Consider the following 15,163-nt stretch of genomic DNA (forward strand, 5'->3'; position numbering starts at 1 on the left):
CTGAACATCAGCCTTCAGGCCATCTGCTGATCTTTTGTAGGAGGGTCTAAGAGATACTCTGGTCATCTGTCTCCTCAGAGAGGTATATTTTTCATCAAAGATCCACCTGGCTTGTCAGTTAACTACAGTACAACTATGGAAGGAGAGAACACCCTTTTGCAGCTAATCAAGGTCCTCTGTAGTGGGGTTGTAAATGGCCACTCATGTTTCTGTTCTCTAAATTAGTAAGTCTTCTGAAAGTAGACATAAGAGGGCTTTATCACGTAAAAGATTTGCTGGTGTTCATGGGTCACGAATTCTTTGCAGTAGGGGTCCAGTACATATCTTCAAGGGACACTGTATAGGAAGGCTAGAAGCTGGCAGGGCCTGATTACAGAGCCCTGTGAAGGAGGAGGAACTTTAAGAAATAGCCAAGGGAATCCCACTGCCCATCACAGGCACTTCTATTTAAATTTACTTCCTTGCCTTCAGCAAGGTTACACTAGTAACCAAAACACTCTAGGGCTTACAGATCAGGCTGGAAAGCTCTAGGTCAATCTTTTAGGAAAAGATTTTTAGGAAAAGGAAAGTTAATTCAGGTAGCTGGGTGTTTAAGGAATTTTGGGGGAGCCCAGGAATTTGGGGAGTTAAGGGAATTTGCTGAGGAAATGGGGCTGAAATTTAAGATGGGAAATTTATATGGGATGTGCACTATTTACATGGGATGTGCACTGTACGATCTATTGTCCTGCCATTGACAAGAGGGATCTTATACTCAAACCAGTAAGTCTTTTTGTGGAAAGACCCAAAGGAAACTTTCTATACTTAGAATCCATCTTCACCATGGACACAAGAGACATCCCTGTTACAAGTGGGTACAGAAGATGCAGCCGCTGTGATCCAAGATCACTCAGAGAGTCTACAAAGGTTGTTACAGTAAAAATGGTATAGTGAAAATAGTGTCTCTGGTCACAGACACGCTAATCTGTCACAATGGGCAGACACTACTGGAATGGGACTTTTCTAGCAGTAACAAAACAACAAAGGCTTGAGATGACTAAAGCCCCTTATGGACTGGACCTCTCATGACAAACTCCCCTCACAGCTTGCACAGTCAGACAAAGAGAGTGCTGCTTATGACCTCATGTCTCAGAACCCCAGTCTATTCAAATGGCCACCAAGATGCATGCTGGTATGCGCACCTACCAGCTGGCAGAAACGATGGGAGAATATTTTCACTGGTCACAAAGCCAAGCTCTCAAGACACAGAATAAGACAAAAGGAAAACTTCATCTAGTTTTTCTTATATGTACACTAACTGAGCCTTGGGTCTTTCAGAGCCAGAGATTACTTAATAGGGATGTGCGGCTCAGTTGGGGATTGCGAGGTTTTGTTTTATTTTTACAAAGTATCTCATTGCATAGAAATTGTCTTGAGATTGGTGCATGACTTAGTGTCAATCCAACCTGTTCTAGGACCAACTTATCCTAACATAGGAGTCACTGAATTAGGTAGTGAGCAGTAGCCTAATAGTCTAATTGTAGTCTAATAGTCTTTAAATGCTTGACCCATCCCCACCAAATCTGCAGGTTTGGCTTCCAAAAGCCTTTTACCTTATGTGCATGTTAACCCACAACAAAGTTTGTCTAAAACAGACACCTATTTGATGAGAACCATGAACTCACCAGTCTGTGAAGCCAGCGGCTCAAAACAGCAGATTTAGAGGGCTTATGCCTGTGTTATACCCTATGGTTTTCCAACTTACAGCAACACAACAGAGAGACAAAGAAAAAGTGACCATCTCTGGGAGGAAAATGATCAATAAAAACCAAGGCTACTCATAACAGACCGTTAACAGAGTCACTATATGTGAAGAGCTAGTTTCACAAATATTTTCTCCTGCTAATATAAATTTAGAAAAAGAAAAAGAGAACTCCAACATTCTTGCTTCCACTGGACCCTGTAGGCAGAGATCTGGGACACTGACATGGTAAGAATGATCTTCTGCTGGCTTTCTGTCAATGGTCCCAGGATCTCTCAGACAGAGGAGCCACAGAGAGAGCAGTAAAATTACTCTCTGTGATCAACTGTAGGGGAGGAAAAATTTTCCGTTAACCCTTCTAGATTCTGTTGGCTGGTCTATTAATTAAATTGACATGAGAAAGATTAACAGGAGAAAAACAAGTTAAATTCCTTGCATACAGGAGCCTCAACACAGACAGAAAAGGTTCAAAGACACTGAAGCGGTTGAGGCTCAACTGAGGCTTTTATGGTATCCCGAGCTAAGGAAACTGAGGAGTAGTGAGTGGAGATTCAAAGAGAAAGAAGCCATGTCACAGGAAGATGGGAAAAGCAAATGTTTGGTAAACAAATGTTTGTCATGCTATGCAAAAACAATGAGACACATAGAGAAATCTCAACAAATAGGCACTGCCAAGCTAGCCCCGGTTTACTACTCCTAGCCTATACTCTTTGTATAGAAGGCCTGGTCCAGGAAGAAGTTACTTAAATTCTATAGGAAGTTAAGGTAAAAAGCTCTTCCCTAAAGCCTGTTGGTTCTCAACTGTCTTTAGCTCAAAATAATCCACACGGATTCAATCCACATGCACTCATAATCTAAGGTGGCACATTTTGGAGTGGCACATTTTGGAGTGGCACATTATGTTTCCCTTCACTACTAACACTGGAAAAATAACTAGAAAAAATCAGCAAAATTAGCAAAACAAACATAACATGTTAAATGCATTTTAAAAATTGAACAGAATGATAAACTAAGTATTAATATAAAGTATAAAACTTGACCTCTGTACTCAGGGGCTGAATTTCTTTAGGGTGAAAAGATTCCAGGCAACCAATTAAAGTCCTTTCTTGCTCAGATGTCTTACCAAAAAGCTAAGCGATGGTATTCCTGCAGTTCTTAACTGATTTGTTCAGTTAGGGGAGGGTGGTAAAGGGGGAATGGGGAGTGATAAAGAATGACTAAGTGGGTAGAGAATTTTCCCCCAGGGAACATTTGGCAATATTTGGTTGTCACAACTACGGTGGGAGGCATTATTGGCATCCAGTGGTCAAAAGCCACAGATACTACTAAACGCCCTACAATTCACAGTTCACGGAGATAGTCCCCAACAACAAAGAATTATTCAGCCCAAAATATAAAAAGTGCCCAGGCTAAGCTAGTAACTCTGCCTTGCTAAAAGACCTGAAGTTCTTGCCCTGAGGCACATTTTGCTATATAGGCAAATGGCTACACAAAGCTGTTAAGTAGATCCACCTAGCCCCATACATACAGGAGGTTGATGAATTAAAATCCTTTCCAAAATGGCCTCAACTGCGATGCAATTTATAACAACTAGAAAACAGGAGTTATTTACAACCTTTTGTTACAACTGACTACTCACAACCTATAGACTGTAAGTATTATTGAAACTGTGCAAGCAGTAAACTGAAGAATGATCATAAGATTTTAATCAACATTATATTTTATAAATTTAAGGTGTACAGCCTGTCACTTTGATACATTTATATATTGTAACGTGATTACCACTGAAGTAATACTATATAGCATCATTATAGTACTGTAACAATGATCCTCTAAACATATGGCCCACAGATAAACATCTGATGGGTCTCCTAAGGTTTTACTATACTGTAGTAAATCACCTCTACTTAAAACCAGCTAGCCCCTCAATATCCTACCAACCTTGCTTCCAAATTCCTTAGAGACTTACACCTCGCCCCCCCCCAACTTAAAAGTATATGATCAGTTACTTCTCACAATCCCAGGGCAGCTTCTTCTGCCCACAGGTACTGTCCCTGTGCTTTAATAAAACTACCTTTTTTTGCACCAAAGAGGTCTCAAGAATTCTTTCTTGACTGTTTGGTCCAGGACCCCAATGTTAGATCACATCAATTTTACTGGGTTTTATGGTTTTTACAGATTTGATTTTTTAAGATTCCACAAGTAATACCATATAGTACTTGTCTTTCTCTGTGTGACTTCTCGCTTAATGTAATGCACTCAAGGTCCAGCCATGTTGCTTTGAATGGCAGGGTATCCTTTATCATGGCTAAATAATACTCCATGGTATATGTACACCACATCTTTTTCATCCATTCATCTAATCATGGGCATTTGTGTTCTTCCCTATCTTGGCTGTTGTGAATCACGCTATGACAAACATGGGCATGCGTAACCTCATCGAAATCCTGTTTTCATTTCCTTTGGGTATAAACCCAAAGACGTTGCTGCTGAATTGTGTAGTAGGTCAGTTTTAATTTGAAGAACCTCCATATTATTGTCCATGATATTTGGACTACTCTACACTCCCACTAACAGTATATAAAGGTTTCCTTTTTTTTTTCTTTTTTTAACACATTCTTGGCAGCACTTGTCTTCTTGATGATATCCATTCTGACTGGTGTAAGGTGTTATCTCAATCTTGTTTTGATTTGCATCTCTTGATTAGTGATACCGAGCATCTTTTCACACATCCGTTGGCCATTTTGAGGTCTTTTCTGGAAAAATGTCTCTTTAGTTCTTCTGCCCAAATTTTAATAGATTGCTTGTCTGCCATTAAAAGTTTTGTTAGTTCCTTATATATTTTGAATATTAACCCCTCATCTGATAACATGGTTTGCAAATCATTTTTCTATTCTGAAAGAATTCTTTAGAATATCAAATCTCTAGTTACAGATTTTTAAAAAAGCTTATCATCACAGGATTTACTACAACCAATTGATCTCTTAACGTATCACTTCTAAGCAGAGGCAAAAACAAAGCAGAAATAACCTGCACTGTACAGTTCAAAGATGATCCAAATTTTATTCATCCAGAAAGTGCACTTGATAGCTTTGAAAAAGATAGAAAACACTAACTAGAACAGATCTTCACATGATTAGTAACACATTTAAAGGGAATAATAAATAAAGACATTAACAACAGAACACAAGAAACTAAGCCACTGGACCGTAAGACTTTTAAGGGCAAGATCATTTTTGTGTCCCTCACAGACTTAACAGAGAACAAACAGTATTTGAAAGATAAAGGAGTGTGAATAAATGACTGGTAGATAGCAGTAACTCTAGAGCACTAAGCCTAGATCATCTTTTTCAAAAAGTTATCACATCATGCCACTCCCTTATTAAATAAAATGGCTTCAGACTCTTCAACATGGCTTTGATCTCTACTTTCTTTGCCTTTATTCACTCTTCTTGCATCTTGTCAGCAGCCAGCTATCATGCTTCTCCCTCTGCCTGTGTCTCTGCCTGTGTGTCATAAATAAATAAAATCTTTTAAAAAATTTTCAAACAGGCTTCACTTCTTCCTATCTCGGTTTTAGTATAAATGTTGTATTTATTTTCTAATGGGAGACAATTCCGATTCCGTGAAACCCCTACTTATCCTTTAGGTACTGCTTTCCATGAATATCTGATGTGAGGAGTAAGTTCACTTCTCTCAACAGCTAGTTTTTCTTATTTGAAGCACTTAGCATTTTAAAATGATGTATTTGTATTAATCTAATTGTAGTCTGTTTCTTTCACCAAAAGCTCCAAAAAATTAAGGACCATGTTTTGTTTCCACCCTCCACTATACATGGCATTTAGATCAATGCATGGTAGAGTGGCAATAAAAAACTGATGAATATATGAAGAGAATGGAAAAATTTTGATGAGATACTTAGTAAAATTATAAAAATATATTGATGGAAGAGGTCTAAAGCATGCAGAGGGATTAAAGATTTAAAAACAAAAGTGAATAAAGGTTTGGAAAAACTATCAGGAAAAAATAAAGATGTAGCCTGAGAAGGGCAAAGGAAGTTTTATTAAGGTTCTCTGAAGATATCAAAAAAACAATAGATTGTGATGAGATGTTTTCTTCCCACTAAAAACAGGAGAAATTTAAGTTAGAAATTAGGAAACATTGTCTTGCTGTCTATCTTTATAAATAAAGTTTCACTGGAACACAGCCATGTCCATTTATGTATTGTGTATGGCTGCTCTTCCTACAAATGCAGAGCTGAGTTGCTGGGACAGACTGTGAGCCTGTAGAGCCAACAATACTTACTATGTGGTACCACAAACACACAAAAATTTGCCAACCCCTAGTTCAAGCCAATTTACCAGGAATTTCAATTAGGCATAAAAAAAAAAAAATACCTCAAACCCTTTTAGATTGCTTGATCTTAAAATATAGGAAGAGAGATAAGAAAACTTTCTGTTCAAAGTGTTCAGAAATAAGAGGATGACATCTCTGTTGGTTGATGGACAGGAGATCTGACAGAAAGGAGAAAGGATTTTACTTACCTACTGAAATATCTTCTGCTTTAATATTCTACAAAACAAAAACTAACACAGTTTTACTAAACTAAAATTAATAGATCTGAGTAGTATCACAATATGAATTTTGTATTTTTGCACTAAGAAAAAACAAAAATGTACTGTTGGCCATAAACGAGAAAGATGGACCTTCAACTGGATGTCATATAACAGCCAAACTACAACATCTTTACTAGTGACTTAGGAAAAGCAAAAGATAGTAAGTGAGCTAAAGAATAGTGCAAAGAAGGGTGCCTGGATGGCTCAGTGGGTTAAGTGACCAACTCTTGGTTTCAGCTCAGGTCCTCATCTCAAGGTTGTAGGATTGAGCCCCATGTTGGGCCACCCACCTAGGGGCAGAATCTGTTTGAGACTCTCCCTCTCTTTCTGCCTCTCCCCTTCTTCTCGCTGTCTCTCTTAAATAAATAATAAATCTAAAAAAAAAAAACCAAAACTGAAAAAAAAAAAGGAAAAAAAGGGGAGAGATGGAATGGGGGGGGGGGGGTTATCTACAGAGAAAAAGAAATGGTTCTTCACCAAAGTATCAACATACTGACAAAAAGGACAATATTAGAACACCTTGTCCATTTGACAAATAAAAGTATTATTCTACAAAGTCCACAATAAACACTTTAATCCTGAATAGCTGTAGAAAAGCTACTGATCCCTTAAATATAAACTTCACCTGATTTGTTTCTTGACAAAGGTAAAAAAAAAAATCAAGACACACTAACAAAAAACTATGAAGATAGGAACTCGAACCATTTTAGAAATAAATTTTTATTTTTTTAAATTGAAGTTCAATTTGCCAACATATAGTGTAACACCCAGTACTCATCCCATCAAGTGCCCTCCTCAAGTGCCCATCACCCAGTTACTCCAAACCCTTGTCCACCTCCCCCTTCCACTACCCTTTGTTCATTACCCAGGGTTAGGAGTCTCTCATGTTTTGTCACCCTCTCTAATTTTTCCCACTCATTTCCCCTCCTTTCCCTTATAATCCTTTTCACTATTTTTTACATTCCACATATGAGTGAAATCATAAGGTGACTGTCCTTCTCCGACTGACTCACTTCACTCAGCATAATACCCCCCAGTTCTATCCATGTCAAAGCAAATGGTGGGTAATTGTCCTTTGTAATGGTTGAGTAATATTCCATTGTGTATATAGACTACATCTTCTTTATCCATTCATCTGTTGCAGGACATCGTGGCTCCCTCCAGTTTGGTTGTTGTGGACACTGCTGGTATAAACACTGGGGCACAGATGTCTTGGAGTTTTACTACATCAGTATCTTTGGGGCAAATACCCAGTAGTTCAATTGCTTGGTCATAGGGTAGCTCTATTTTTTTTTCTTTTTAAGATTTTATTTGTATATTCATGAGACACAGAGAGAGAGAAAGGCAGAGACACATGCAGAGGGAGTAGCAGCCTCCATACAGGGAGCCTGATGCAGGACTCGATCCTGGGACTACAGGATCATGCCCTGGGCTAAAGGCAGGCGCTAAACCACTGAGCCACCCAGCGATCCCAGGGTAGCTCTATTTTTAACTTCTTGAGGAACCTCCACACTGTTTTCCAGAGTGGCTGTACCAGTTTGCATTCCCACCAATAGTGCAAAAGGGTTCCCTCTTCTCCACATTCTCTCCAACATTTGCTTTTTCCTATCTTGTTAATTTTCACCCTTCTCACTGGTGAGAGGTGGTATCTCATTGTGGTTTTGATTTGTATTTCCCTGATGGCAAGTGATGAAGAATATTTTCTCATTTGCTTGTTGGTCATGTGTATGTCTTCTTTGGTGAAATTTCTGTTCATGTCTTTTGCCCATTTCATGATTGGATTGTTTGTTTTTTGGGTGTTGAGTTTAATAAGTTCTTTATAGATCTTGGATACTAACCCTTTATCTTATATGTCATTTGCAAGTATCTTCTCCCATTCTGTAGGTTGTCTTTTAGTTAAGTTACATTTTAAAAACTGTCTATCTGTAATAAAATTAAGAGATCTAAGGAACCAATTATGTGGGCTTTGAGAAGGGTAAAAAATAATTTCAAACATGGATATCGTTTAAATCTCAACCAGAGTTTTAAATAATAGTTATCAAACGTATCTGGAGAAACAAGGTACATCATAAGGATTGTAATGGTAACATCAGGTCTAGATTTAGCTTAAGTCAGTCACAGGCTAAAACTTGCCGGGTTTAAACTTGTCATGTGAAAGGTAGAAATAACGGTGGATAACAGTACCTTTCTTTAATAATGGGAAATTCAGAATACAAGAGAAGCAACCATTGAAGCTGATGTTTTATATATAGTGAAACCCTATTAGTACAGGCTCTTATTTGCTACGTTTGGCTAAACAATAAGATAAATTGTATTTCCCAAAGGGAACCAACACATACCAGAAACAACACATAAAACTATACCTACTCTAAAGTCATTAAAGTCTCTAAAGCCACTGCTAATCCTGTCTTGGGTCCCCTAACTCAAGGAAGTTTCATTATGGGATAAAAACAGGGGAATCCTTTCAGCTGAATGTTTAATTCTGATGCTAGCAAATGATGACAAGAAATTTGCTTTTTCTAAAACAACAAAAGAACTACCTAGTATGAATGGTGTGAAAGAAATAATGAAAGATTCTAAAGGAAAATTGAATTTGAGCTAAGAAATGTTAAAGAGTCATCCAACAAAGGACAGCTACTCCACAAAAGGAACAGTAATCACCCCTCAGCTCAATGAGAAAAAAAAAAAAAGTTAAAATGCTTTAGATAAAAATCTTCTAACTTCAGTAGTATAAAAAGAGATCTCTTTGCCGAGGGCATCATCGAATAAATCCTGAACCCAGTTTTAATCCTGGATTCCTATTCTAGAATCTCTCTTTAAAGTATTAAAGTGATTGACAGTATATTCAAGAACTTTTTCTTTTACATAAAACCTAATGCACTGAAACACATGTGTAACAAAAAGGAGTATTTGGCAGTCTAAAATTTTTAAAGAATATAAAAATGAACTTTTTTTATTGGAGGGCCACAAAAAACTCACTTGTTTTAAACAATATGTTCACTTTAGGAAGTTAGGGTACAAAAGAGAAAGAGAAAAAGATTCAAAGTTCTCTACACTGACTTTAAAGTTCAGGAATGTACCTCAGTTCTTTTGGAAGCCTCCTTCACTCTGGAAACCAAGAGTTCAGTAGAACCTTTTATATAAGGTGAGCATGTGAAAATGAGTTCTGTTATCACATCGCTTAAGTGATATTCCTCATCCCACTTATTTTAGAGAAAAATTTAAAATCAGAATAGATGATGGGGGAAAAAGAAAGAGTGAGAAAATTTTATGTAAGTTATTTCTTTTTGCTTCATTCATGTTCATTTGCTAGATCACCAGACTCAGTGGGAAAGAATCAGTAGCAGCTTTTTATAAGAAAAATTATACAGCAACAGGTACACAGGGCAAGTGTTTTAAGTAGCAATATAACCCAAAGTAATGCAAGTGGCTTTATAACATAGTATTCTGAGTCAATGAATTTCATTTTAAGTATTTATGCAGGAAGAGACCTGAGAACTGTTCATATAGCACATATAATAAGATAATGCTTTCTACTTAACTTGAACCATTAGAAGTATTAAAGGGACTAAAAATAGTTACTATGTAAAATTCCAAAACACCATACATAAAAAACCCTATTTCTTCAATGAAAAGAGAATAAAATTAAAATGATTTAAATTTGTCTAGTTAATGGAAAAAAAACCAAAACAGACAAATGTTTACTTGCATAGGGTAGTTTACTTAAAATTTTTAATTATATGATTAAGGAAAACAATAATATTATATGTATATATACAATAATTTATTTCCAGGTACAATTTTCTATACTTTAACATTCAAATTTTATGAAATCATCAAAATAATATTTTGAATAATAAATGATGTGTATGGGGGGGTGAAGACTCATGTAACAGAGGAAAACAAGAATACAAAAGACATGAGTTCGACTATGTAAAAATACTTAGAAATTACTAAAAGAAAAAGATGAAAAAGTTAAGTGTTTATCTGTTTGCATCCATTAGGAGTACTTTTTACCTTCTTTATACTGTCTGTTATGTGTGTGCATGTTCATTCATATATCAACTTGTACGTGTGTCTGTGTGTATATATATACCTACACACTTGAGTGTATATGGATTTTTTTTTTCAAACGTTTCATGCGGATATATGTTAAATATTACAGACTGCCTAAAGGAAAATCACACAATAGGTCTAAGAGAAACATAATACAGATACACTTACCATCACACGAAAGGGAAACATAACTTCCCAAGTCATCAGACATATGTCGCATCACATTTTTACCCTTTTTAAGACCAAGGAAGATCCAATAATCTATTGCTGCTCCAAGAATTCCAGTCAGTAAATAAGCTAATTCATGTTTGAAGACCTAATATTACAATGGGAAAAATATTAGTAAAACATATTAAAATATGTATTTCTTTATCAGTGTTTATTTTTAATACTTGTTGAGGCAAAACTTAGCTATTTAAAAACACAGGGTATGTTCATACTAAAAAGTATTCCTGAAACCCTGGCAAGCTCTCTTCATTCTCTGCTTCTCTTTCCTTTTCTTCTCCTTCCTCCTCCTGTCCATATCTATATCCTTATAGACACAAGACATAAACAGTTTATAAAACAAAATCTCCAGGACTTATATACAGATAGCTTATAATAAACTTCTAAATAACATTCAATAGTGTCAAGTGCTTTAGTATGGCAGTAATTCCAACAGAACAATGAGGAAGTATCTGGCGTCTGTTGGTGTCTGTGGATTTCTGTTAACAGGAATACAGGATTATAAAAAAAGATACTTAGCCACTCCTGGTGTTTATATATATATATAAAATAGATTAATAAATTTATATATATATATATAAAATTGACTATGTTTATCCGAATGGCATATTCCAGAAAAAGACTTAAAAAACACAATGAATAAAAACTTTCACAAATATGATTGTCCTTTCTGTTATAAATGAAGAAACAGATTGGATCAAATTCCAATTAAATTGTATCAAATGTCATTACCTTAGAAATGTATAAGGATGTATTTTAAAGAATGAATACTGTTCTCTATCATCACTCTATAATAAGCATTATTAAATTCCTATAAAAATATAGCAAGCATACAAATTTTTTATTTATTTATTTATTTATTTATTTATTTATTTATTTTTTACAAATTTTTAATTACAGTAAGTGTGCCTGACCCTAATATGGAAAAATATCTTTCTAATCCATAAACTATGAAGGTGAAGAGGTACAAAAATAATTTTTAGACACCTTTGATTTAAATATTAACACTTTTTCACAAAGACATTAAAAGTAGTTGAAATTCCTTTATTTTTGGTTATTTGTTCTGTGTGAAAAAAAAATCATCAAATTAACAGTTAGTTAGAAAACACGTGAAAAGATTTTAATAAATATTGCATCCGAATAGATTCTGAGTGCTAAGTCTGCAACTATATTATGCCTAATGTAGGATTAGGGACAGAGAAATCTCTACCCATTAGTGACTACTGGATTTATTTCTCCTGCCCTCAGCAGACAAGGTTCTTATGTTATACAATATTTCATAAGGGCATCATGGATTCATTATAAGAAGTTATTAGTTAAGTGATTTTTAGACAGAGAGAGAGAGAGAGACAGAGACAGAGAGACAGAGACACAGGGAGAGGCAGAAGCAGGCTCCATGCAGGGAGCCCGACGTGGGACTTGATCCCAGGATTCCAAGATCACGACCTGGGCCAAAGGTAGGTGCCAAACCACTGAGCCACCCAGGGATGCCCTAGTTAAGTGATTTCAAAACTTAAGTTCTAGTCCTGGCTTGCTGTCCAAACAAGGGTAAATGGTTAAGCAGCCCATGGATTAGGCTTGCTGAAAGTTTTTACCAAGGAAAAACCCAGAGGCAAGATGCTTAGGTAGGTGTGCAAGTTCCCCGCTGCTCTATCACACTGTGTGGAATTCACTGCATTAAGCCAGGCTGGATACTAGATTTTGAAAGAGGGACTATGAAGAATGGGGCTGAGGAGATTTTAAGCTGCATGCTTAGGGAAGCACTGCCTTTCCTCTAATATCACCAGGAGCCAAGATACAGAACCTTGACCACAGCCTGAATCTTCCAGGTCAGGATTCATAAATGGGCATCAGCACCACCCTCTCTCCCACCTTGATTAAATAGCTGGGCTTAAGTCTTACAGATGCAGCTGTATGACTTGGGAAGCACCAGCAGCCAGGACTGGCTCTATCAGCTGGCTGGGAAGATACCAACTCCTCCCCCTAGTACCCTGATAGGGTCTAAGCCATAAACTGACCAGAACTCACTCCCTTATGCATGGAGTCTTAGCCAGTTATCAAAGCGGTTTGCAGGGAGCCAAGTTCTTACTTTGTAAAGCCAACATGGAGATAGTCACTCGACCAAGTTTTATTTCTCATGGCTCAAAATTCATCAAGAGAATTAAAACAGGAGAGTGAAAATCTACATTTAAACTAAAAATAAATCCTATCAAGATCCATGTCACAGAATGCTCTTTGCAACAACATGTATATCTGAATATCAGCAACGATCCTACCCAGGAAGGAAGCAAGAGGCTGGTAAATTTTGATTTCTTGAAATATTCCCCATTCCAAGAGTAGAGTAAATCAGGATCACTTCAGATCCGTGGTCCTAAGACTCTGGATAGGGAAAAAGGAGCTTAGCCCATAGAGCTAAGCCTCATATAAACCAAAGTCCAACACTCATCAACTAAAAAAGCAAAACCAAACTACAAAACAACCAGTTGGTACCTTTCTCTTTCCTTACACACAAATATATGTATACATACCTGATACTACAAATTAGTATCAATATTGCCTATTACTCAATTTACTTATTACTGCTATTAAACAGGATAGGTGGTCCTTGCAGTATTTGCAAGGAGGGACTATAGTTTCTTTAACATGAAAAGGAACTGTCAAAATTATTCTTATCTGTGTGACATTAGCTAAATATCCATACTACCACATATTCAGAAAAGTAAACTGTTATATAAAAAGACACTTTTCAAGGGCACCTTGGTGACACAGTTAGTTAAAAATCTGCCATGAGCTCAGGTCATGATCCCAGGGTCCTGGGATCAAGACTCACATCGGGCTCCCTGCTCAGCAGAGAGCCTGTTTCTCCCTCTCCCTCTGCCACTGGCCCTGCTTGTGCTGTCAAATTAATAAATAAAATCTTAAAAAAAAAATACTTTCAAATCAGGTTCTTAGATCCTTTTATAATATATTCTTCTCTATGACACTCACTATAACCATAGGGCCAAGACATCGCGCTATGGATTGTACTTACTGCAACTTTAACAGTGTATAAATAATGCTACTATTTCTAGCATAGTGGAGATATACAATTTAGAATTAGATTAGTGAGAATATGGCAGAAAAACCATAAAGAGAGGAAAGCTTTCTGGAATACTGAGAAGTTTGCTCAAGTGGAAAGAACAGAAAACCTTGAGAATTAACAAAGAAATGAAAGACATGAGTTGCACATGACACATATTTACGTAAGAACACCTTCCTACTGTGTTAAAGTCTATTATCAGACATTTTGTTCATAGAGTTCTCTATTATCTGCCAATACAAATAACCTCCATTTAATAAATGTGGTGATCTTCCAAAAAATTGACTAGTATATAATCAAGAACAAACTACCATCTTGGCCTTCTGACTCTCAGGTTAGGGCTTTATGCAATGTCAGAAAGATGCAAACATAATACACATAATGTGCTCTAGCAGTTTAAAACACTGGCATTTGAAACAAGAAAAAGTAAACCGCAGTTGAGATGGCCTCTACACAGCGCTTTACCCTAACAGGCTGTGATATCTTGAACAAGTTAGTTACACTCTTTAGCCTCAATTTCCCTGTCTTTAAATACAAAGTAGCTTCCATTTCTACCTACAATTGTAGGGTTATCATTAAATAGCACTTAAGGACATCGCAAAGAAAAGTAGGACTAACCACCACGCTTTGCAAAATTTGTACCTCCTTCATAACCTTGACACAGCTCACCTCTGCTCTTTGCCAAGGAAAGCCCAAAGCTCTCTCAGATTAATGACAATGAAATTCACTGCCTTTGTGTCACTCTGCAATGCTTGCTGATTGACATTATGACAAAACAATATTAGCATAAACTGAGGACTTCTGTTTAGCTAATGACTTAAATTGAATGCTTCAACTCAGCAAATCAAGAAACAAATGCTTTACAGTACAGAAAATGATGTCTGTGAACATGCATGGAATTCTTGAAATTGGAAACTGCCAAAAAGATTTAATTAGGTACAAGAATAATTCTAGCAGATAAGGTAACACACACAAAACAATTTTTATGAATTTACACAATTCAAATGTTAAATAAAACATGATTTGCTAAGTTTAAAGCTGGTTCTAATATTTCGACTGAAGCTATAATTTATTGCAGACTGATTCACCAAATATGTTTATTTATAAATTTGAACAAAAGTCTTCGAGTTAAACATGGATAAATCTGTTTTTATAAACATCAGTATCTCCTGAGTAAATTCTTATTTTTGATAGTCCTTTGGTGATTTAGTACAACGGTGAAGATACCAGTTTTGTGAATGTTTTCAGCTACAAATAAGCAATTTAATTTATAAAATCAAATGGATAAAAAACAAATGCTCCATAATGAGAACATATTTTCTATCCCCAATGATTCTATGGTCTATAAAGTATATACAGGGACGCCTGGGTGGCTCAGCAGTTGAGCGCCTGCCTTCGGCCCAGGGCATGATCCTGGAGACCTAGGATCAAGTCCCATGTCGGGCT

General features: G+C 36.5%; 1 protein-coding gene across 3 annotated transcripts in view; it reads right to left on the minus strand.

Moving 5' to 3' along the window:
- SLF1 (SMC5-SMC6 complex localization factor 1) overlaps positions 1 to 15,163 on the minus strand; it is an 84,453-nt gene that overhangs the window by 15,177 nt on the left and 54,113 nt on the right. For all 3 annotated transcript variants that reach the window (XM_025437179.3, XM_025437180.3, XM_049108231.1), the window contains one exon: positions 10,582 to 10,729. In XM_025437179.3, coding sequence (XP_025292964.1) covers positions 10,582 to 10,729 — 148 coding nt within the window. The remainder of the gene's footprint in view (positions 1 to 10,581; positions 10,730 to 15,163) is intronic.

Source organism: Canis lupus, chromosome 3 (genome assembly GCF_003254725.2).
Source record: "Canis lupus dingo isolate Sandy chromosome 3, ASM325472v2, whole genome shotgun sequence".
Lineage (NCBI taxonomy): Eukaryota > Metazoa > Chordata > Mammalia > Carnivora > Canidae > Canis > Canis lupus.